The following is a 23,333-nucleotide window of genomic DNA, read 5'->3' as shown; positions in this document are numbered from 1 at the left end:
CAAGAAATAATGGCAGGACATCCCATTTCAAAAGAGGGGAATAGGAATAATCAACACAAGATCAAAACCCAGTAGGGAAACACGGAGCCCTAAAGCTCTAAGTGCAGCAATCCAGGCAACACGGGTAAGGCAGCGATGGCCAATGTAGGCCAACGGTGTCGCAGGTGCCGACACTGGGTCCAGCTCAGTCATCTGTCTGTACCTCTCCGTCCTGACTATTCCACCGAGTCCTCTTGGCAACCCAAGAAGTGGGTACCACAGAGAAGCACAGCCAGCCGGGCTGTGCCTACCCTTGCTTCCTCCCTGCCCAGCACCCAGCCCAACCCCGGCACTGTCCCAAGGTGTACACTGTGCACTCCTTCTGCGCAGTGCCCTGTGGCCCCGTGTGCTGTCTGTGATGGACATGGCGACCTCAGGGCCCCTCATGGGCTGCCATCCCCTATATGGCAAGCACTTTGGAGAAGAGCCGTTTCAGGCCACAGCTTGAGCTGGATCCCTCCCAGTGTGGCCACGAGTTGGGGCACATGGGGGAAAAGCAACCGACTGACTGGAGCCTACAGCATTGGTTGCAAAAGCCCTGCCCATACAGAGGCCAGGGAGTGGGCGAAACCCATTCGCTTCTCCTGGCAGGGAAGAAGAACACGGCGCTGGCTTCTGAGCTGGGCCTTGGGCCAGGCAGAGGAGGACACATCTGTGTCATGAAGCAGACCTAGGAAGCCACTGGCCTGAGCTGTTGTGGTCATTGCAAGTGTGAACCAATGGATGGAAGAGCTCTCATTTTGAAACTCTCTGTAGCTTTGCCTTTCAAATAAAATAAATCTTTAAAAATAATAAGATTAAAAAACAAACGTTTTCATCACCCGAGAGACACCCAGTATTGAATCACCTAGCTCTTCCTGCCCCAGGACCTGCTACTGTACCTTGTGTCTGCAGATTTGTCTATTCTGCATATTCATAAATATAGACTCACAGAATAAGAAAAAAAAATCAAGGAAGCCAGTCTGACAACGTGACTGGTCTCTGAGGTCCAACTTACACCACTGCAAATTATTGTCACATCATTTACATGCTCATTTATTCTAACTATGAGCATCCCCGCCTGTGTGTCACCTGGCTGCGTCAGGGACGACGCCCCAGTGTCCGGGGAATCTGTATCTCATGAGTGAAGACACTCTGGTCCCTGAGCACACACCAACCTGGATATGGGGGGACAGTCAGGCGGGACCCTAATGTGACGGGGGCTGCCCTGGCAAGTCCCCTTCCTCCTGCCCTGCCCTTCCAGATCCATTTCCTGATCCCCAAGCCTCAGCCTTTCTCATTAGCTGGATGGCAGCCTGAGGCATGCCAGGCTACCCGCTCCTTCTCATCCTTCCCGGGACACTGGGCATAGGGCTGGCACAGACATCATCAGTCAGGACAACATCAGACTGGAGTGGACCGGATCCTCAACGACACCAGTGTTCTTGTAAGGAAGGACTCAGGGCCAGGGAGAGACCACATGGGGCTGGAGGCAGGGGTGGGGTGGGGTGGGTGTCCACAGGCAGGCACTGGCTTAGGTGCTGCGGCCACCAGAAAGAAAAAGGAAAGACATCACCCCCCTTGTCTCCCTGCCCCCTCCCCCGGGGCCTACGGTACTCTGCTACACAGCACCAGAGAACCAGTATGGATGGAGAGACTTGGGGAGCAGAGGGTACCTGCACAGTCGTACAGCTCTTCGAGGCGCCTTGCTTGCAGGCCTCCCCCTTACCTCTCTCCAGCGCCTTCTGAGCCTCTGCAACGGCACAGGCTGCCCGCTGCCGGTAATAGATCCGCACGGAGGCCACCTCCCGCCACTGAATCAGGACCTGTAGGTGGGTGAGGGACAGAGGCACCATCAGCCCACATTCTGACTTCTGGGGACAGCCCAAGCCTGCCAAGCGGGTGGTGTTTGGCTCTCACCCATTCCAGAGGCGGCTGCTATCCATGCAAGCCCTGGGCCCCTTGTGGGGAGCCTGGTACCTCGGGTGCAGGGGGTTTTGTGGCAGAAAAACTTCCTCTTATGCCATGAGAAAGTCATTACACAGGTTTAATCCTGATGTTATCTAGCAAACAGAACATGCACTTGTTTGTCCTGTTCGTATAAGTAAAATCACAGTAACAAAACGCTTTAAAAAAGCCAAAACACTGGTCATCAGGGTGGCCCCTGACCCACCGCAGTCTCCGCTGCCTGCCAGGGCCTCTGAGCACTGAGGCTGAGCAACGACTCCTGCTCTCCTTCAAGGGCAGCATGCCCCGGAGAACAGACGGGGCCTTGCCCAGGCGTCACTGTTCCTCCTCCCAGAAGGCGCTGCCTGCAGCCAGTGGCCAGTGGTCTGGCTGCTGGCTGAGACGCTCGTGTGCCGTATCAGAGCACCTGGCGCAAGTCCCGGCTGCTCCTGGTGGCAGCTTCGCACTGATGGGCACCCCGGGAAGCAGTGGTTCTTGGATTCCTTCCACCCAAGAGGGAGAAATGGACTGCATTCCCAGCATCTGCCCGGCCTGGGACTGGCCATGGTGGACATTTAGGGCGTGAACCTGCGAGTGGGCGCTCTGCTGGCGAGCTAGTGAAAACAGGCGGGTGTTGGGTGCAGCAGTCATTAGGCTGCCTGGGATGCGCACATCCCGCATCAAAATGCCTGGGTTCAAGTCCTGGCTCTGTTTCCAATTACAGCTTGTCACTAACATGCACCCTGGAGGGACTTGGGACCTGGCCACCTACAGGGAAGCCTGGTGCCCGGCTTCGGCCTGACCCAGACTAGACTGTTGTGGGCATCTGGCGAGTGAACCAGCAGATAGGTCATCTCTGTGTCTGCCTTTCAAATAAAATGAAAACGAAAACACTTTCTTACAAATTCCCTCAATACGCAGGATCAGGTCAGAGCGGAGACAGAGACATACTCCACATCTCCCACCCAAAGACTGAAGCCCACGTACGTCACTGGCTTCCAGGGTATGTTAGCAGGAAGCTGGAGTTCTGCAGCTGAGCCCAGGACTTGAACCCTGGCCCTCCAATGCGGGACACGGGCGTCCCAGTGCCTGCACCGGAACTAGTTCTTATTAGAGTCAGCCTTTTCCCCACAGGTGCGATTTGCCACGGACGGGCTGGAGGACTCCCACGCTTTGGCCTCCTGTTTGACCTCTGACACCATGTCCAGCCCCTGCTGGGACGTCCCCAAGCCCCCCAGGTGATCACCTGCTTGTCTCCCGAACCTCACCTTGGAACACAGGGTCCTTCTGTAGTGAGCATCCGCCTGACAGGTTCTCCTGGCTTCATCCACACGGGCCACGGTGTTCTGCCTCCAGCGTTGTAACACCCACCTGCAGGTGCACGGCCGGCGGCAGGGCAAACACCCTCAGCAGGGGAAGCTTTGGGAACCCCATCTATACCTGGGCTAGGGAGTTTATGCCTCTGAGGGTGTGCCTCATTGACACCAGGTTCATGGCCACTCGAGGCTGGTAGTGACAGCTCAGTGCTCCCTGTATTCAGGAGTTTCTGTATGGGGGGGCGAGGTGACTCGCGCTGTGACAACAGACGCACAGGGGCCAGGGAAGGTGGAGGGTGGGTGTGTGCAGGGACCTCGGGGTGTCCTTGTCATTCTGCTATCTCACATATGGGGCTCCAGAGTAAGCATGGATGCTTGTAAAGGTCACGAGGCCCACTGTCCTCACGCTGCGCAACAGCGTGTGACAAACCATCACAAAGGATGAGGGGGCAGGACAGGAGTCAGGACTACAGGAAAGGAGTAAATCCAGAGCTGGGCTTAGGAGGACGGGCCTAGGAGGGCCCCAGGCTGCCTGCCCAAGTGTCCTCCCCAGTGAGGGACAGGTGGCCCCACTTCTTGCAGGTGTAGAGCAGGAAGAACATGCTCAAAGCAGCAGGATACGCGAGCACCCACAGGCTTCCGTGGCCGCAGCCTGCGCCCAGCAGGGCTTCAGAGCTGCGAGGGGACCTGGCAGTCACTGTGCTGGCTGCAGAAAGGTCCGAGCCCCAGCAGGAGCAGGGGGAAGCTCTCTGGTCAAGCCCTGCACAGGCCTGGCCTGTTGGCTCCTCAGCCCAGCCTGGGTGGGTTAGGGGACTCACCGCAGTAGCTGCCTGTGGTGCCACCTCTCCCTGGCAGCCACCTCCTGCAAGACACGCTGCACCTGCTCCTGGTAAGTCTGTGGAGACAGGAGGGCTGGGGGGCCACCCCTGAGCCCCGTCTTCTCCCTGCTCCAGACAGGCTTTGTAGAAAATGCCATACCCAGGGCACTCACATAAGGTGCAAAAAGAGCCCTGTTCCATTCGAGGCCTGCAGGGTGGGGAGGTGGAGCCACCCTGCAATCCCTAGACCCCCTCCCCGGCCCACCCTGAGCAGCTCCCCACCTAGCGACCTTCAAAGGAGTATGCCCTCTGACACCCACTGTCGGGGCACCCGTGTGTGACTTGGGGGAAGGGCTGTGCTTGGCTGGGGTTGATGGGCAAGAGAAATAAGGGAGGGAAATAGTTTCCAGAAACTTCATGGGACCCCAGAGCAGGCACAAGGTAGAAAGCAGGAGCTCCTACCAGCCACTTCCGCAGTGCCTGGCGCAGCTGGGCACGCTGATGATGCAGGTTTGCCTGCAGGAGCTTCTGCTGCTCGGCTCTCCTCAGGGCCAGGCTCTGCAGGCAGAGGGTAGGCAGAGGGTGGGCAGAGGGTGGGCAGAGGGGTGTGGCCAGACCTGACTCCCATGGCACAGCTGTGGTGCAAGAGTGAAGGGAAAGTACTGCCCCCTCTCTGCCTCTCGGTCCTCTTATTTGTGACTGAGGGCCTGGTGAGCAGACAGTGAGCAGGCCTGCGTCATGGCAGAGTGAGGGCAGTACTAGCTTAGACAGTTTGTAACCCCAGTAGCTCCCTGTGCATGGTGAGTTCATATAAGAACAGCTGAGCACCTCAGAGAACCAGAAACTGCAGACCAATCATCTTCCGAAACCAAATTTGCACTTTTCCCCTCAGCTCGGGGAGGATCAGCTGTGGGGCTGAGGGGGCGCCCAGCTGATGGAGCACCCATATGTGCTGAGCCACGTGCGTACACAGCTTGTCTGTCCAAAAGCCACAGTGGGATGGGCCCACTCCTTCCCTTACCTTCTGCCACCTGCTCCAGGCCCAACGCAGAAGCCGTGCCGAGTGCATCTTCAGAGCCTGTACCCTGCCTGTCCTCCTGGGGAAGGGAGAAGGGCAGAGGAACACGCAGAACTCAGCTGCTGTTCCAGTTGGGGCTGTCCTGATGCAGCCCCCGGGCCCTCACCCAGGTGTTCAGTTTGGGGCTCTCCCTTGGGGTATCAAGCACTACCAAAGCCCACCCAGGTGCAAGTGGCTGGACCCTCTAACAGAGGTAGTTACATGTGTGTGCAGAGGGATGAAGTCCTCAGAGTACACAGTGGTGGTGGCAAGGTCCTGCCCCTGAAGGCACATGGTGAGTAAAAACTGGCTTCCCTCGGGATGGGTCCGTGGCACAGAGGGCTGTACAGCGACAGTGCATGCTGGGCAGGGAGGGGCTCCCAAGGCAGTGCCGACCACTCACTCTGTTCGCAGGCTCCAAGCACTGTCCCTCCAGATGCAGAATGCTTTCCTGAGCCTCCCATGGCAGTGGTGGGCGCAGGCCATGGCTTGCCACTCCTGCTCCCGGTGACATGCTGCTGCCTGCTGGCGCCACACGGCCCAGGACCTGCGCAGTAACTGCTGCTCCGCAAAGAGGATGGCCTGAGTTGGGATGTTCAGGGAAGGAATACAGAACACGCTGTGGGAACAGGGCACACAGCAGCCAGGCAGGGATCCACAAGGCCAGAGACAACGGCTGCAGCCAAAGAAATGGGTGCCTGGGAGAAGCAGAGACTCTGACAAAGGACCCTGATGCCCTAGACCCTGCCCTGCCCTGTGAGCCTTGGAGTTGGCGGGGGGCGGTGTGGGGGGACAATCTAGGTTCAGGTGACCCGCTCGATGCAGCCTCTCACCATTCTCTCCGCCAAGCGGTTTTCTCGATGTTCAAGCATCTTCTGCCACCAGAGGGAAAACACTTTCTTCTCCAACGTCTCCCTAACAAGCAAACATACCAAGTGAATAACAGTGGGGCACTTAAAACAGGATGGATGGATAGATGGGTAGCTGGAAGGAAGGAAGGAAGGAAGGGAGGGAGGGAGGGAGGGGAAGGGAAGGACTGGGAAGATAGGAAAGAAGGAGGGAGATTGAGGCAGGGAGACAAGATGTTATCTTTTTAAAACTGTCTATAAAAGACACGAAATCTGTTCCTCCTAAAAAACATAAACAAAAAATCCAACAGGACCCAGTGAAATAGCCTAGTGGCTAAAATCCTTGCCTTGCATGCGCCAGGATCTCATATGGGTGCTAGTTTGTGTCCTGGCTGCTCCACTTCCCATCCAGCTCCCCACCTGTGGCTGGGAAAGCAGTAGAGGATGGTCCAAAGCCATGGGACCCTGCACCCGCGTGGGAGACCTGGAAAATATTCCTGCTTCCTGGCCTTGGATAAGCTCATTCTCAGGCACTGCTGCCGTCTGGGGAGTGAACCAGCGGACAGAAGACCTTTCTGTCTCTCCTCTCTGTAAAAATCTGCCTTTCCAATAAAAGTAAATAAATTTTTTTAAAAAGTTATGTTTGTTCTTATCTAATAGTACTTATGCAATTTCAAAAAAAGCTACAAAAGGTAATAACTGAACAATGTAAGGTACCAGCTATGTACAGAGTAGGAGCAAACAAGTGGACAGTGGACTTTAAAAATAATAGCATTTTCAGGCCCGTCGGTGTGGCCTAGCAGCTAAAGTCCTCACCTTGAACGCCCCGGGATCCCATATGGGCACCGGTTCTAATCCCGGCAGCTCCACTTCCCATCCAGCTCTCTGCTTGTGGCCTGGGAAAGCAGTCGAGGATGGCCCTGAGCATTGGGACCCTGCACCCGCGTGACAGAACCAGAAGCTCCTGGCTCCTGGCTCTGGATTGGCTCAGCTCCAGCCCGTTGCAGCTCACTTGGGGAGTGAAGCATCAGAGGGAAGATCTTCCTCTCTGTCTCTCCTCCTCTCTGTATATCTGACTTTGTAATAAAATAAATAAATCTCTAAAAAAAAAAAAATAATAGCATTTTCAATAGTATCAGAAGATTTACAGTACGTAGGGATACATTTAATAAAACACACAAAACCTCTGTGCAAAATGATAAAACACGGCTGAGAAAAATGCGAGAAACCCGCCAGATGCGGGGAAGTCTCAGGGGGCTCCTCCCGAGAAGAGCAGTGTGACTGTAGACTTCGTTTGGGAATGAATACAAGTCATCCAGAAAAACGGTGAAGAAGAAAGGCTCCCCCACCTTGGCAACAAAGGTTCCTATGAGAATAGAGTCCTCAAGAGAGTGTGGTGACAGCATTAAGGATGAACCCAGAAATGGAACAGGAGATCCAGAGACAGGTACAAACGGATACTGGCCAGCTGATTCCCAACAACACGGGGGTCAAGGCCAGTCCGTGTCGATGGGAACGCTGGCCTTCCGACTGCAGTGATATAACCAGGTCCACGAAACACAGTAACTCATCAAACTACTTACTTAGCACACATGCCTCTCACCGTGGACTAAAGCTCATGTCAAAAAAAAAAAAAAAAGGCAAACTAATTTGTCTCATCCTTAATATATTTCACTAGAGGGTTAACAAGTTCTCTCTTTTAAGTCATAGTTCATGAGATTATACCATAAGTTATCTCTACTTGCAAACATTTGAAAAACAAGGGCATATATTTATTTGAATCTGCTAAGTGCCAAGCCGCTCTATGCCTATCTGCTTACTAATCCCAGCAGCTGTAGGGATCATTAATAATTCGTACTGTGCACTCTGTATTCTACATGTATTAACCCACTTAGTTTCCATGACAACCTATGAGACAGGAACCATTATCAAATCATCTTTATACACGAGAGCCTGCGGCGCAGACATGGACCGACAGGCTAGCCTTGAGTCACGGAGCCGGCGGGAAGTGATGGTCTGCATTCGGCCTGCCCAGCTCCCGAGGGGACTTAGTCACTCTGCCTCCTTATAAACCAGAAAGGCAGAGAGCAGAATGGCTAGGTTCTCTGAGAAGGTCCGGCCAAAGCCAGACAGACACAATCCACGTCAGGTTTTCAGCATCCTGAGTCCACTCCTGGTCTCTCACACCCCACCGGGCCACCAGCCAGCCCTCAGAGGCTCCTCTTAGTCACTCTGAAGGTGCCTTCGATTTCTGCTCCCCAGGCATGTAGAATACAGAAATGCAGTGGAACCAAGCCTATGTGCCCAAAAGGAACTAAACCAGGGGAGGGGAACGTAGTTGAAGTGCAGCGGAAGTCATTTTCTGGTTAGCATTACGCCTGGACACAATAACGGAACTAGCTGATGGTGATGGCGTTGTGACTACAGAAGGGGACAGCAGCCTCTCTGACAGCCAAGACCTAAGCCGCTAAGCACATCTCTTTGGGCTTTGTGCCCAGGAACCCCAGAGTTCTGGCTGACTCTTAAACCAGCACTTCAGAGTCCACCAAATCCAAGATCATTATAACTTCCTCTTATGCATGACTGCTCCCTGCCCCTTTTCCTCTATTCTAAGAGTGCACTGTGTCCGGGCTAATACCACTCTAAGCCTTCCATGCACCTGCTCAAACGTGTGTCTAGCATTTACCTACAGGACGACCAGGCGAATCCCCAGTCAACACTCCTCGTCTTCCCTCACCCGCTCTGCTCACAGGAAGCCACCCCGAGACATCACTGCTCCCCAGTTTTTCCTCTAAGTTCCGGGAGTCCCTGTCATGCCTGGTACATGGATTTGTCCCTGTGAACTATGCGCCCACAGTTTCTTGGGCATCAGCCCAACCAGCTCGGAAAAACTCAAACCTGACGTGGCCATTGGGAAGACTTCTGCCTTGATGTAGAACATGCTGGACTTTGGCACTAGAGATGGGATCTAAGGCACAGCTCTGCCCCTTACTCTGCTAACCACAGGCAGGTCATTTATCATTCAGAGACTGTTCCCTCAGTGTGTGAGGAAGGAAATTATCAATGAAGTTAATGGTGTCATACGCGCAGTGAATTCACACAGCTTGCTTCAAAAAGCTGTGGACAATGGGTTACGTGGGGGAAAAAATTGAAATCTGTATGTGTTTGGCTCATATGCATTTTCCACGAACTTTCAGAAGACTTCACGTGTACCTCCTCCCATTTTCCACCTTGCCCACCTAAGTCTTCCACACACAGCCAGCAATCAGTCACTCACTGTCTCATTACATGCCATGCAGGAAGGACCTGCTCGGAGCAAGTATGCCCCCACAAGAGCCCAAGAGGTATAGCTCTGTTCCTTGACCTTTCCAACTCTATCGATGCCTATAAACACAAGACTTCAAAAAGCTGAGTCTGGCAGAATGGGAACTGAGTGCTTCAGGCAGAAGCACCCTTGGGAATGCCAGGCCCCGAGCTGACACAGTCTCACCACTCACCACACCCTGAACCGGTGTGAAAGTGAACAGGGACGAAGGGCGGCAGGAGCTTCTGGGGCTTCTGCTCTATAGGGTTGCACTTGCAATTGGATGTACATTTTTCCCAGGAGGAATACTGGCTGACTTTGTCCTGCTCAATGAAATCAGAGAGCCCACATTACAGGAAAAACCAGGGAGACTCAGAGCCTCGAGGCACACAAGGGGGCTGTGTGGTAGGGAAGCTGACCCAAGCGGGGGTTGCCACGCAGCCTACCTGTGGAAACGGATCGCTCGCACGTACAGGATGCTTTCCTGCTGGCGCCACCTCCAGAGTCCGTGCCAGGCGTGGAAGGCAGCAGGCAGGGCTCTCTGCTGGAAGTGACCGTCTGCCCTGGCGCGCTGCAGCTGAAGGGAAACGAATGGCAGCTGTGCTTGTTTAAAAATAGTAATAATAATGACCTTTCAAGGTCAGACCTCTGGAGGGTTGCTTCCCATTGAAGAGTTTAGAAAAATAAGAAAATCATTGCTTTTGATTTTCTGCTAATCTGTTAGGTGAAAAAATGCAATGTGACGGAACAAAGTGAGTTGATGCAATGTGACAGAATCCAAAGTGGGTTAAGCAACTCTTCGTTTATAACAGGTACTTCCAGAAGTACATGGCAAACGACAAAGATAAGCTTCTTTTAGCACCAAAAAATTTTTTTGAAGTCCATACCTAGTTTTTCATAACACACATTATCCATGAAATGTATAAATACATGCACATGTCATTTTTTTTCTTGTGGCAAAGATGTCCACCACCTGATTTACCATCTTGCTATCAGTTTTTAATTCCATGATACGCATGGGGCTTCCTGTCACTTAAAATGTTTATTAGTTTTTTTGTTCTCTGTTTTACTTTTCCCTCTCTATCTTGATTGTTTTTTATGAAATCTGTCATGCAGATTCTTCACATGTTTATATGGATCTCTGAGGCTGCCAAAGACAGACACGGGACATAGGAGCACACACACCTTCAGGATCCAAAATTGCGCAGGAGAGAAAAACTTGCACAAAAGAATGGAGGCTTTTTTTTTAAAACGGCTCCTGCCACCCATTTCCAGAGCGAGACAGGCCCAGATCGGTGCACCTCGCTTTCAGGAGGGAGATTTCTTTTTTTTGTTGTTGTTTTACGACGTCTTTATTTTTATTGCAAAGTCAGATATATATAGAGGAGGAGAGACAGAGTAAAATATCTTCCATCCGATGATTCACTCCCCAAGTGACTGCAATGGCCAGAGCTGGGCCGATCCGAAGCCAGGAGCCCTTTTCTGGGTCTCCCACATGCAGGTGCAGGGTCCCAAGGCTTTGGGACGTCCTCCACTGGTTTCCCAGGCCACAAGCAGGGAGCTGGATGGGAAGTGGAGCAGCCAGGACACAAACTAGCATCCATATGGGATCCTGGCACATGCAAGGTGAGGACTTTAGCCACTACGCTACCATGCTGGGCCCATGTGTGGAGGTTTTAAAATACCAAAGCCTTGGAACCCTGCACTCAGAGGGAAACCAAGAAGAAGCTCCTGGTCCTGGCTTTGGACCAGTGCAGCTCTGGCTGTTGCAACCAATTTGGGGAGTGAATCAGCAAATAGGAGATCTCTTGGTCTCTGCATCTCTCTCCCTCCCTCCCTGACTCTAACACTGTCTTTCAAATACATCAATTTTTGACCAACTATCCAGCTGTTGAATCTTTACACCTCCTTCCTGGAGAAGCAGCTGGGTGGGACTGTGACTGCTCTGACTCACGCAGCACAAGGAAAGTGACCCTGGGTAAGGCGACACAAAGGCACACAAGGCTTCTGTCCGGATCACTGGAACGCCTGTGTCCTCCCCAGAGGCTCTTTGTTCGACTTTGCCAAGGCCCGAGAGCTGAGGGAAAGCCTGAGTCTCCTGGAGAAGCCTCAGCCAGCCTTGCTCACCAACACCCCCAGGAAGCCCAGCCTTTAAGTCATTCCAGGCCAGGAAATGGGACAGGCATGCAGAAAAACTTCTAGATAACTCCAAGAATCTTGCCAGCTGAGGCCCCTGAACTCCAGGAGCACAGCCCAGCCATCCTAGGTCATGCCTGGCTCAATGATTGTGCAGCAGAATGCTTTTTACGGTAAGCTACTGGATGGCAGTGATTTTAAAGTATATATTCATTTATGTGAAAGGCAGAGTTTCAGAGAGAGGGAGAAATGGTAAGAAAGGGCTATCTCCTATCTGCTGGTTGAGTCCCTGGGTGGCCACAATGGGAGATCTGTTTCACCCAGGGAAATGTGAAACAGACAAAGAGAGCTGCTCTGCCAGGGCTTGTTCCCTGGGTGTCCACAACATCCCTGGATGGGTGAAGTCGGTCAGGGCCGAAGTCGGAAAGCAGGAGTGCAGTTGCAGGCTGCTGGCAGGGAGACTCCGTCACCTGAACCATGACCACTGCCTCTCAGGGGCTACATCTACCGGGAGGTGGAGGAATGCAAGAGCCAGGCGTTCACCCCCACTCTGTGGGGACATGAGCAAACCCAAGTCAAAACACCCAGAAGCCGGGCCCGGCGGCATGGCCTAGCAGCTAAAGTCCTCGCCTTGAAAGCCCCGGGATCCCATATGGGCGCCGGTTCTAATCCCGGCAGCTCCACTTCCCATCCAGCTCCCTGCTTGTGGCCTGGGAAAGCAGTTGAGGACGGCCCAATGCATTGGGACACTGCACCCGCGTGGGAGACCCGGAGGATGTTCCTGGTTCCCGGCATCGGATCGGCGCGCATCGGCCCGTTGCGGCTCACTTGGGGAGTGAATCATCGGATGGAAGATCTTTCTCTCTGTCTCTCCTCCTCTGTGTATATCTGGCTGTAATAAAAATGAATAAATCTTTAAAAAAAAAAAAAACACCCAGAAGCCTTACTCTTCTTCAATCTTGCTCTTCCATTATGCCAGAACATTAATTTATTTGAAAGGCAGAGTTACAAGAAAGAGAGAAAGATCATCTTTCTGTTGGTTCACTCCCCAAAAGCCCACGGCAGCTGGGGCTGGGTTGGGCTGGAGCCAGGAGCTCCTTCCAGGTCCCCGCGGGGCTGCAGCGGCCAAAGCATGTGGGCAATCTTCTGCTTCTTTCCCAGGCATATGAGAAGACCGCTGGGTCAGAAGCAAAGCAGCTCAGACTCAAACTGGCACCCATGTGGGAAGCCAGCATTGCAGGCTCTGGCTTAACACACCGTACCAAACACCCTCCTGACCCTTGACTTTCTACCAACGGTGGGGGGTGAGGTGGGGAAGGAAAGTTCCTCCTTCCAGAAAGGAAATAACAAACCTGAATATACACCTTTTGACCCTTACACTCCCAGTCTTTCTCTAGAGAGGCTCCCTATACTCTGTCACACCTGCATTAAACAAACACAGGAGCACAGGTGGCCATGTCCTCTTGGGGATGACAAAAACATTGCCCAGGTACAGAAGGACAAGGGCAACACAAAGGCCACAATCTGGGGTAACCCCACTCACTCCTGGACGAAAGATGACCTTTGAATAAAACTAAAAGGCAGGAGCCCAGCGCAGTGGCCTAGCGGCTAAAGGCCTCGCCTTCAATGTGCTTGGATCCCATATGGGCACCTGTTCTTGTCCTGGCTGCTCCACTTCCCATCCAGCTCCCTGCTTGTGGCCTGGGAAAGCAGTCGAGGACGTCCCAAAGCCTTGGGACTCTGTATCCACATGGGAGACCTGGAGGCGGTTCCTGGCTCCTGGCTTCAGATCAGTGCAGCACTGGCCATTGCGCTCACTTGGGGAGTGAATCATTGGATGGAAGATCTTCCTCTGTCTCTCCTCTTCTCTGTATATCTGACTTTACAATAAAAATAGATAAATTGGGACCGGCGGCGTGGCCTAGCGGCTAAAGTCCTCACCTTGAATGCCCCGGGATCCCATATGGGCACCGGGTCTAATCCCGGCAGCTCCACTTCCCATCCAGCTCCCTGCTTGTGGCCTGGGAAAGCAGTCCAGGACGGCCCAAAGCTTTGGGACCCTGCACCCGCGTGGGAAACCTGGAAGAGGTTCCTGGTTCCCGGCATCAGATTGGCGTGCACCGGCCCGTTGCGGCTCACTTGGGGAGTGAAGCATCAGATGGAAGATCTTCCTCTCTGTCTCTCCTCCTCTCTGTATATCCGGCTTTCCAATAATAATAAAATCTTTAAAAAAAATAGATAAATCTTAAAAGAAAAAAACACTAAAAGGCAGTTCTATTATTCACTTGTGCATTTACTTATCCAGGTACCGGTCGGCATAGCCCCTCTGCCAAATACTGTGTGGGATGAAGGGGAAAGAGACAGGCAGTGTCCTTATGGAGCCTGCAGTCTGGTAGGAGATATGGGTCCACAGGTGACTGTGCAGCGAGTGCTCTGATAGGACTACACAGTTGGGGCCGGGTGTAACAGCCTAGTGCTTAAACTCCTCTCACCTTGCGTGCTCCAGGATCCCATATGGGTGCTGGTTCATGCCCTGGCTGCTCCACTTCCCATCCAGCTCCCTGTTTGTGGCCTGGGAAAGCAGTGGAGGACGTCCCAAAACCTTGGGATCCTGTACCCACATGGGAGACCCGAAGACATTCCTGGCTCCTGGCTTTGGATAGGCTCAGCTCTGGCCATTGTGGCTACTTGGGGAGTGAACCAGCAGATGGAAGATCTTTGTTTCTCCTTCTCTCTGTAAATCTGACTTTGCAATAAAAATAAACAAATGAATCTTAAAGAAAGAGACAGAGAGACTACACAGGTGGAGGGCTGGGGCCTGGGGCGGAGTGCACACCCCTGACAGAGAGGCAATGAGGGATAAAGAACTGCAGGCACAGTGAGAAGCAGAGAGCGGAGAGCACACTCGGTGGCAGGGGTGCAGTTAGTTGTAAAGGGACAAATGAGTATCAGGACAGGTTCTCCTTCAGGGAGCACCTCCCACCGCAGTTTGTGTATCATCCTGAAGATGTGGACTCCATCTCCGCAACTACAGGGAGGAGTCAGAAGAATGTGGAGATTCATGTGTTAGATCCAACACCAGGAGGAGATGCTGGGAACGGTGGCACAAATGACACTGGCCACATTGTGTTTTTTGTGTCCCCCAATCCACTGCCAGGGATGGCCAGGGAAGGGCACTGCTCCTGCAGCACTCAGGCCCACATTCCCTGCTGGACTAGCATCCTCCCAGAGCCAAGACGAAGCCCTGAGATCCCTCTGTCAGCACTCCAGAGCTCTCTGAAGACCTCATTTGCTCACCACTCTGCTGCTAAATTATGAGCGCCGTGAAAACAGGATGCAGGCAGTCCTGTGTATGCAGTCGGAAGCACCACAGTTGTGAAGCAAGGGCATGGATATCAACCTTCCCTTGCCAGTGTGTCATCCTGACCTACATGCCTGGGCACACCAGGTGGACATCATGTCCCACACTGCTCAGCAGAGCATTTAGGCTCTGTACCTGTCCCCGAGCCTCCCAAAGGTCACACTGGGGGACAGGCAGGTTTACTCATATAATAGAGGCAAAGATGCAAACGGCTGATTACAGCTCATTGCTTTCAGGGCAACTGCTTTTCCCTAGCAGGTGAAAGAATGGGAGTGGGGTAGTCCATGGGGACTGAAAAAAAAAAATACCTGAGTCTTTTTCCAACACGTTCTCTTTCAATTCAGATCCAAGACCTCTGGGCCTAGGCCTTTTCCAAGAATTTTTCCCAAGCAAATGAAGCCAAGAACACAGTGAGCTGCACTATCTGTTACAAAGTAGCCCATACCTGCTTGTATCGCCTCTTCTGGGTATACTGTAACCATGACTTGATACATTTGTGCTGCAAAGCTGTCCTGAAATAAAATACAACATCAAAGGAATGTCGATCTGCACTTTTTAAAAGTTTCTAAAATTTTGCTTTGTTCTTAAGGTGAGTGAATCTGGGCAAGCTGCTCTTTGAGAACTAAAAGGAAACCCACATTCTGAAACTATAGGGAGAAGCCAATCAAAAGCCATTCTGGAAAAGACGGATATGAAGATTCTTCAACTCCTAATTTTAGACTGAGTTGCCTAAACATTCAGACCAGTTTCTTGTAAACCTGATTCGATCACCCAGCACAGTGTTGAGTTCCATGGTCTGCGTCTGTGACCAGCTCACTCCTCTTCACACACACACACACACACACACACACACACACACACACAGTGACACTGACTGTGAGAACCACATTCAGTTTAATAAGCCAGGATTTAGAATCCTGACATCTCCCGGTAGCAGAACTGAGTCCATTGAACACTGGGATTCTCACTCACTAAAAAAACTCCAGTAATGCATACTGCGTCTCCAGGGGTGCAATGGGTTAAGCTGTTTCTTGGGAAGCCCAGACCCCTGTCAGAGTGCCTGCATCAAAGCACTGTCTCTGCTTGATGCAGCTTCTGCTACTGTGCTTGTGAAGCAGCAGCTAATGGCTTAAGTACTTGACCTTCTGTCACTCACAGTAAGACACAGATGGGAGTCCAGGCTCTCTGGGCTTTAGCCTGGCCCAGCACCAGTGCTACTACCCCTGCAGCAGGGCCCGAGTCTTAGAGGGAGTTTTCGACTATGTGCCCAGATTCATTAGCTGGGAGATGGACTAGAAGTGGAGCAGCTGAAACTCCACCCGAGGCTCTTATGGGGATGCTGCAGTGAGTAACTGGTTGTCACAATGCCGGCCGTCAGGCAACTTCGACTTTCACTTTATATTTTCCTTCCTACACATCCTGAGTTTCCTTCACAGATAAGCAGTGCTTTAATTTCTCTAACTGAATGCCTAACTCTAAAACATGGGGGACACTTCCTGCACCCTTTGAGTCTGAGCCACAAATATGACAAGTACCTGCCTGAGCTCGGAACATCAGTAATGCAGTGTTCCAAGACCTGAGCTTCCCTCACACCTGAAGGCCAAGGCGATGCAGGAAGAGGCTTCAGGTAGAGACCTCACAGCAGGGGGGTTAAAGACCAGCATGACTAGCTTCACCCTACCTCCAGTCCAGACAGACAGACCTGAAACGCTAAGTTTGAAACCAGGGGTCGAGAGCAAGGCCTCCACCCCAAGAGGCTTTTCTGAACCGGTTCCACTAACGAGTGGACGGGAACGTGATCACACCTGGGAAACAGGAAGTTGGAGTCGCAAGTCCTGACAGAGCTGGAGGAAGAGGCTGCAGTCCTACCTGTCGTGGTTCCAGGCCGTGTGCAGCAAGGGCAGCTGCTCGCTCTCCTCCCGCTGCTCAACCCGACACTGCCAGAGGTCCCAGAACCTGCGCAGCAGCTGAGGCAAGACAGGAAAGAAAGGGGTGCCTACTGAGGGGAGAGGCGAAACCATCACTCCACTTGTGGGGGAGTGAGCTCTCCCAAAGCAGGAAGCATCTCAGCATGGAACAACCAACACACGCGGGCTTGCCAAGCACCTGTGGCCGAGCCAGGGAGCTGTGGAAGGCCATCGTGAAGGGCCACTCCGCCCAGGGAGATGGAAAGAAGCTCTTCTTAATCTGGGCTTCATGCAAGACAATGGTATTTTAAACAAATCACTTTAGAAATTATACTTATCATATGTTACTGCCTATGAAGTAGTCCTACCAAAAAAAGTCTAATTTCAACCTAATCCAGTCTTTATTGCTTTTAAAGATTTATTCATTCTTATCGGAAATGCGTATTTTACAGAGAGAGGAGAAAGAAAGATCTTCCATCCTCTGGTTCACTCCCCAAGTGGCCACAATGGCCAGAGCTGAGCCTATCCAAAGCAAGGAGCCAGGAATGTCTTCCGGGTCTCCATGTGGGTGCAGAGTCCCAAGGCTTTGGGCCATCCTTCACTGCTTTCCCAGGCCACAAGCAGGGAGCTGGATGGGAAGTAGAGCAGCCAAGACTAGAACTGGCACCTATATGGGATCCCAGCACATACAAGATGAGAGGACTATAGCCACTAGGCTACTGCGCCAGGACCCTAGTCTTTATACTTAACTTACAGTTTATAAAAACAACATAAAACAGAGAAATTTATATGCCATTCAAAAAAAGAAATCGTCAGAGGGCTGGTGGTATGGAGCTTAAGGCAGCACCTGGCATTCTATACAGGCACCAGTTTAAGTCTCAGCTGCTCCACTTCCAATCCTACATCTGCTAATACTCCTGAGAAAGCTAAGAGGATGACCCAAACACATGAGCCCCAACACCCACATGGAAGACCTTGGAGGAGTTTCTAGTTCCTGGTTTTGGTCTGTCCATTGAGGCCATTTGGCGTCAACTAGCAGATGAAAGATCTGTCTCTCTCTCTCTCTCTAAAATAAATAAACCTTTAAAAAATCAGATAAAACTGCAATTAAGGAGACTATATGAAATAACTTTGTCGGGCCTGGCGGCGTGGCCTAGCGGCTAAAGTCCTCGCCTTGAAAGCCCCGGGATCCCATATGGGCGCCGGTTCTAATCCCGGCAGCTCCACTTCCCATCCAGCTCCCTGCTTGTGGCCTGGGAAAGCAGTCCAGGACGGTCCAAAGCCTTGGGACACTGCACCCGTGTGGGAGACCCGGAAGAGGTTCCAGGTTCCCAGCTTCGGATTGGCGCGCACCGGCCGTTGCAGCTCACTTGGGGAGTGAATCATCGGACGGAGGATCTTCCTGTCTCTCCTCCTCTCTGTATATCTGACTTTGTAATAAAATAAATAAAATCTTTAAAAAAAAAAAAACTTTGTCCCATTTTTTTCCAGAAAGTCCACATCATTGGTGGGGGACAGGGGATGTTGAGTGACACATACCTGTTTCAACAGAACAAAACTGCAGGATTCTACTTCTGAGCTCTGTAAGAGCAGCAAGGTTTACACAGGATGAAGCGGAAGGGCGAGGGGCCGGGGAATGGAGGGGGAGCGAGTGTCCCACGGGCACAGCTGGTTGTGCATGATGAAAGCACTCTGCAGACGGAGGCTGATGACTGTCGCCCAACACTGCATGGGCTCAGTGTCACGGAACGGAGTTCAACGATGGAGGAGATGATAAACTTAGGTTCCGTGCTTTGTGCCACCATTAAAAGCTAGAAAAACTAAACAACCATGTGAAAAAGGAGTGGGGTAAGAGAAGGACACCAGAGCCAGATGATCAGTCCGCAGAGACACAACAACCAAACAAGGTTAGTGCTCCTTAACTGAATCCAAGGCTTGAAGAGGAAAAGCAAAAAACCCACACAAAAAAGCTGCAATCACATTCATGGGAGCAGCTGTGGGAATCTGGACATGGGTGACTCCAGCAGCAGTGATAATGACATTGTGGTTGTGGAAGACTTTACGTTGGGGTAATGCATACAAACTGTCCTGTTTACAATCTACTTGAAAACGATTCAGCCAAAATACAGCAAACATTAACAGCCGCTGAGTTTACCTATGGATATATAGATAGTAGTATTACTCTACTTTGCTGTGTTTGAACGTTTTCACAAAACACAACACACCCAGAAACAACATGCACAAGCAGACAAGTCAGGTCAATAAGCCCCTGAAGAGAATGGATTGATAACGGAAACCTTATAAGGCCACCGAAGGCACAGTGACAGAAAAGACCCTAAGGTGAGAGACTTGAAGTATATTCATACCAACCACATCCCTTTGGCCAGGGTTAAAATCCACAGCACTCAACATCTGAGTCAAGCATTAATTGTCTTGGCAAACAGAGAATAAATGGGATCAAACAAGACAAACACAACGGTTTCTCTATCAGTAGGTACAGATTACCCAAGAAAATGAGCACTGAGGTTTTTGGGAGTCCAAATTCTAGACACATTTTTAAGTGTACAGGCTAAGAAAAGGAGAATCAGGCTGGGCATGGTAGCCTAGTGGCTGAAGTCCTTGCTTTGCACGTGCTGGGATCCCATAGGGACGCTGGTTTGTATTCCGGCTGCTCCACTTCCCATCTTGTAGCCCGGGAAAGCAGTCAAGGATGATCCAAGGCCTTGGGACCCTGCACCTGCACGGGAGACCTGGAAAAAACTCCGGGCTCCTGGCTTCAGATCAGCTCAGCTTTGTGGCCACAGCGCCACTTGGGGAGTGAATCAGTGAATGTAAGCTCTTCCTCGCCGTCTCACCTTCTCTCTGTATATCTGACTTTCCAATAAAAAGAAATAAATCTTCAAAAAAAAAAAAAGGCCACCAATTTTAAAAAAAGAAAGAAAAACAGAATCAGCATAGAAGGGTACTGGGTCTAGCAGTTAAGACACCGACATCCCACACTGAAGTGCCTGGTAGTAACTGAAGTAACTGAAGTAACTCCAGCTTCCTGTTAACGTGGACCCTAGGAGGCGGTAGTGATGGTTCAGGTAACTGGATCTCCACCAGCCATGTGGTAGACATAGGCTGGGTTCCTGATGCCTCACTTTAGTAACCCAGCCCAGCCTGGACCACTGTGGGTATTTAGGAAGTGAAGCAGTGGATCAGAGTGCACACTCTTTCTCTCAAAAAAATCATTAAAAGAAGAAAGAGCCAATCCCTTGGCACAGAAAAGAGCCCTCACCGTCATGCTGTGCTGCTGATGAGCCAGATTCTTCCTGATTCGCTGCAGACGGGCACGGGCCACGTTGCCTTTCAGGGCTCTAAAGCAAAAGTACTGGGAAAAGAAAGGACACAACTGATCACAAAGACAGGAACTGGTAGAGTCTTTAACGACAAAGGCAGACACGGAAGGCAGTGTCCTCAATCAGGAAGCAAGCTCCTGTGGTGCCGCCCCGTTCCCGGGTGTTGAAGTTCAGTCAGGAACCTGCCCAGTGGGTACCTCAGCATGTGTCAATTGCACTGCCCATCAGCTCTGCACAGCACACACACACAAAATACACACACATGCACACGCTCGCCTCTCATCAGGGGATCCTCTGATGCACATGAGAATTCCACAAATATCAAACACTAGCTCTTTCTTCTTAAAAAAGAGAGAAATTTTGGGTCTTGGTGGTGTCTTTGTCTTTACGATGTAGATCCTGTGCAGTCTGCTGGCATGGAACAGAAGGATCCCTTGGTGAGGAGGCTGGGGGAGGGGCAGGATACCCAGGCCTGGTCCAGCTGCATCAGCAGCACTTCATGCACCATATAAACCCACGAGCACCCTCACCCCTACTCCACCAGGCCCCATTTCAGGGCTTCAGCTTCTGGCAGCAGAAGTGAGGCGTCCAGACGGGGTCTGTGCTTGCATAGTGTGCTTTCCAGGACCCCACAGGCTCCTGAAGGACCTTGTTCCAAGCACAGCACTGCTGTGCTGACTGGCTTTAGGCTTCCACTACCAAAAAGGGCTTCCACCACATTCAAGAAAAGCCAGATTACTTCCAAGGTTCTTTCACAGTTTCAGAACAAACTGACCCCACACCACTTCTGTCCCTGACCAAGAAGGAAAAGCAGGGGCAGCACTGTGCAAAGGCCTGGGGTGGGCCAGGTCGCCCAGGAGCCAGAGTCCGGGCAGGGCTGGTGAGGCCATGGTGCTCTTACCAGCAGGCTGAGCCTGCGGTGATCCTCTGCCATCTCCACCAGGGCTACTCCCTCCGCACACAGCAGCATGTCTGCCAGGAAGTTAAGGCCCCAGGATCTCAGCACAGTTCCCATTCTTGCACATCCCAGTGCCCTGAAGGGTCCTAGCCACAGAGGTAAAGGCCTGTGTGGTGGGCTGATGCCTCCTGTTCCTCCTAGGGGTCCAGGGAAGCAGTGGGCTAGTTACTTTACAGGCAGGTGCCTGGCCCTGAGCTAAGCTGCTAGCCTCCCACCTTGGCAAACATTTCAAGACCTCCACATTTGAGGCACAACCCATTCCTTCTCCGCGCGCAGGTTGGCATCACAACCCAGTCAGGAGTCTGAGCTAAAAACTTCCAGCTATTTTTACATGTTTTCTCCTCCCACTCCTCCCATCTACTCAGAAGCTAAATCCATCTGCTCTCCTGCAACTCTCTCCTCACCCTCCTGCTCTTCCATCCTCACCCCCAACACCCCAGAGTCCACCTGACTTGCCCTTCCACACATGCTGGAATGTGACCTCCTCACTTAATGGCCTCTCTCATCAAATCCAGAATCTTCTTTCCAAAGCACACATCTGACTGCTGCTCTTCTCGAAAACCTCCAGGGGCTCCAGGTGGCCCTCAGGACGAAGTCCAAGATTCCTGTGCTCTGTGTGGGTGTTGCATAAGCTGGGCCCCTGCCTGTGTCGACCCTTGCTCAAATGCCTCTGCTCACGTCCAGCCTGTGGACAGCCCTTCCTGACCTCTCGGTGGGGTGAACTTGCCACCCCAGAAGACCCCACTTCAACAAGGCCTCCGGCTGAATCTCCATTGGCTCTGGCTGGACTTGTGACAATCACACCATGCTGTGAGGCCCCATTGTGTGGACTGTTTTCCCTATCGGACAATCAACTCTTGTTAACCTTTGAGTTCCCCTGTATCCTGGAGTTTAAGGAAGGTTTACCGTGAGGCAAGTCCCATGAGTGTCGGGGGAAGTGCTGCTTCTTGCACTTGGACATGCACAGCAGCACGGGGCAGCGAGTCAGAACACATACCCAGGAGTCAAAGGCCAGGATTAGACAAAACGTCCAGGCTCTGCGGACGGCCTGCTGTGACACGGAAAACCACTCAGCCCCGCCTCCATCTTTGTAAAATGGACACAGTGACTGGGTCATGCTCTTCAGGGCTACCGGGAGGACTGACAGGACAGCACATCTGTCTGTGCACAGCCAAATCTCCGTAGCAGGAAGCTGTGACCACAGGGATGCTGTGACTTAGAGACAGCTGCGGCATTTCCACCAATCACAAGGTGGAAAAAAAACAATAAGGTGATGACACCAATTACAGTGAGGCAGGAGCAGACCGGGGGTGCCTGCAGTGTTCTTCAGACTGAGTGGTGAGCACCTCGTTGTTCATTTTTACTATTGTCTTTAACCTGTAAGTTCCTGTGTCTCTTGCACGCACAGCCCTCATGCCACAAAGAGTAGCTGTCCTTGTTGCGGTTCCTGCCTTTTGTTTCACCCACTGCTGAGCTCGGCCGGGCCTGGCTGCTTGAAAGGATACAGTGTTTCCAGTGCACAAAGGCCCTCCGCAGGGCCATCCTCCTGGCCAGCTCCTGCACCCGGGCCTGCTGGGCGTACAAGCTCTGCCTCCGCTCCAAGGCCCACTGCCAATCACAGAAGTGGCTCTGAAGCATTGTAGCGCGGTGGAATCGCCTGGCCATCTCTGCAACAGACACACAACTTCAGTGGGGTGCGGGACAGGCCGAAGGCATCTAAACACGCACAGCGAAAGAGGGGAAAAGAGGAGGGTGAGTGAGTGAGGGAAGAGCATACGTCCACCCCCTGGTCACTCCCCATTTAGCCCTACCCTACCCGTCATGGCCAGGAGCTGGGAAGGCAATGAGGTCTCCCACAGGGACAGCAGGATGCCCCCTCCTGGACCTACATGAGCAAGAAGCTGGAATCGGCAATGAAACCCAGGTACTCCAACTGTGGGGTGCACCTGCTGTGGTCTCCAGGTGAAATGTACACTCCTCAAAACAATGTTAAGACAACCCAAACCCTGCCCTGGCAGATAGCTCCTCTCACACAGGACCCTTAAGCAAACACTTGTTAAACACTGGAGGTTCACTGTGAATCCCTAAGCTGTTTCTTCTCTCTTGGGGAAGGAGGAAAGCCTCAGGACAGCGGGAGGAGTTAGGGGATCAGTTACATTGCAGAGCCGAGGCTTCCACTTGAATGCTGATGAGCCAGAGGCGACTGCTGCTTTCCGAGGGAACTCTGCCTTTATTTCTGCCTCCATCCACACATCTCCCAGGCTGAGTCAATGCCACCCAGCTTGACTGCCAGGCTGGCCAGGCTGAACCTGTCTCCAGCTT

At 52.2% G+C, this 23,333-nt stretch overlaps 1 protein-coding gene across 6 annotated transcripts in view; it reads right to left on the bottom strand.

Moving 5' to 3' along the window:
* The window catches only part of SFI1 (SFI1 centrin binding protein), a 61,746-nt gene that overhangs the window by 5,726 nt on the left and 32,687 nt on the right, over window positions 1-23,333 (bottom strand). For all 6 annotated transcript variants that reach the window (XM_058656941.1, XM_058656943.1, XM_058656944.1 and 3 more), the window contains 13 exons: window positions 22,517-22,678; window positions 20,955-21,025; window positions 19,993-20,085; window positions 16,675-16,772; window positions 15,251-15,317; window positions 9,755-9,885; window positions 5,990-6,071; window positions 5,560-5,738; window positions 5,121-5,196; window positions 4,562-4,657; window positions 4,100-4,176; window positions 3,234-3,336; window positions 1,748-1,844 (listed from right to left, as the gene is read on the bottom strand). In XM_058656941.1, coding sequence (XP_058512924.1) covers window positions 1,748-1,844; window positions 3,234-3,336; window positions 4,100-4,176; window positions 4,562-4,657; window positions 5,121-5,196; window positions 5,560-5,738; window positions 5,990-6,071; window positions 9,755-9,885; window positions 15,251-15,317; window positions 16,675-16,772; window positions 19,993-20,085; window positions 20,955-21,025; window positions 22,517-22,678 — 1,332 coding nt within the window. The remainder of the gene's footprint in view (window positions 1-1,747; window positions 1,845-3,233; window positions 3,337-4,099; window positions 4,177-4,561; window positions 4,658-5,120; window positions 5,197-5,559; window positions 5,739-5,989; window positions 6,072-9,754; window positions 9,886-15,250; window positions 15,318-16,674; window positions 16,773-19,992; window positions 20,086-20,954; window positions 21,026-22,516; window positions 22,679-23,333) is intronic.

Source organism: Ochotona princeps, chromosome 29, assembly GCF_030435755.1.
Source record: "Ochotona princeps isolate mOchPri1 chromosome 29, mOchPri1.hap1, whole genome shotgun sequence".
Lineage (NCBI taxonomy): Eukaryota > Metazoa > Chordata > Mammalia > Lagomorpha > Ochotonidae > Ochotona > Ochotona princeps.
This window is presented reverse-complemented; position numbering and strand designations above follow the sequence as displayed.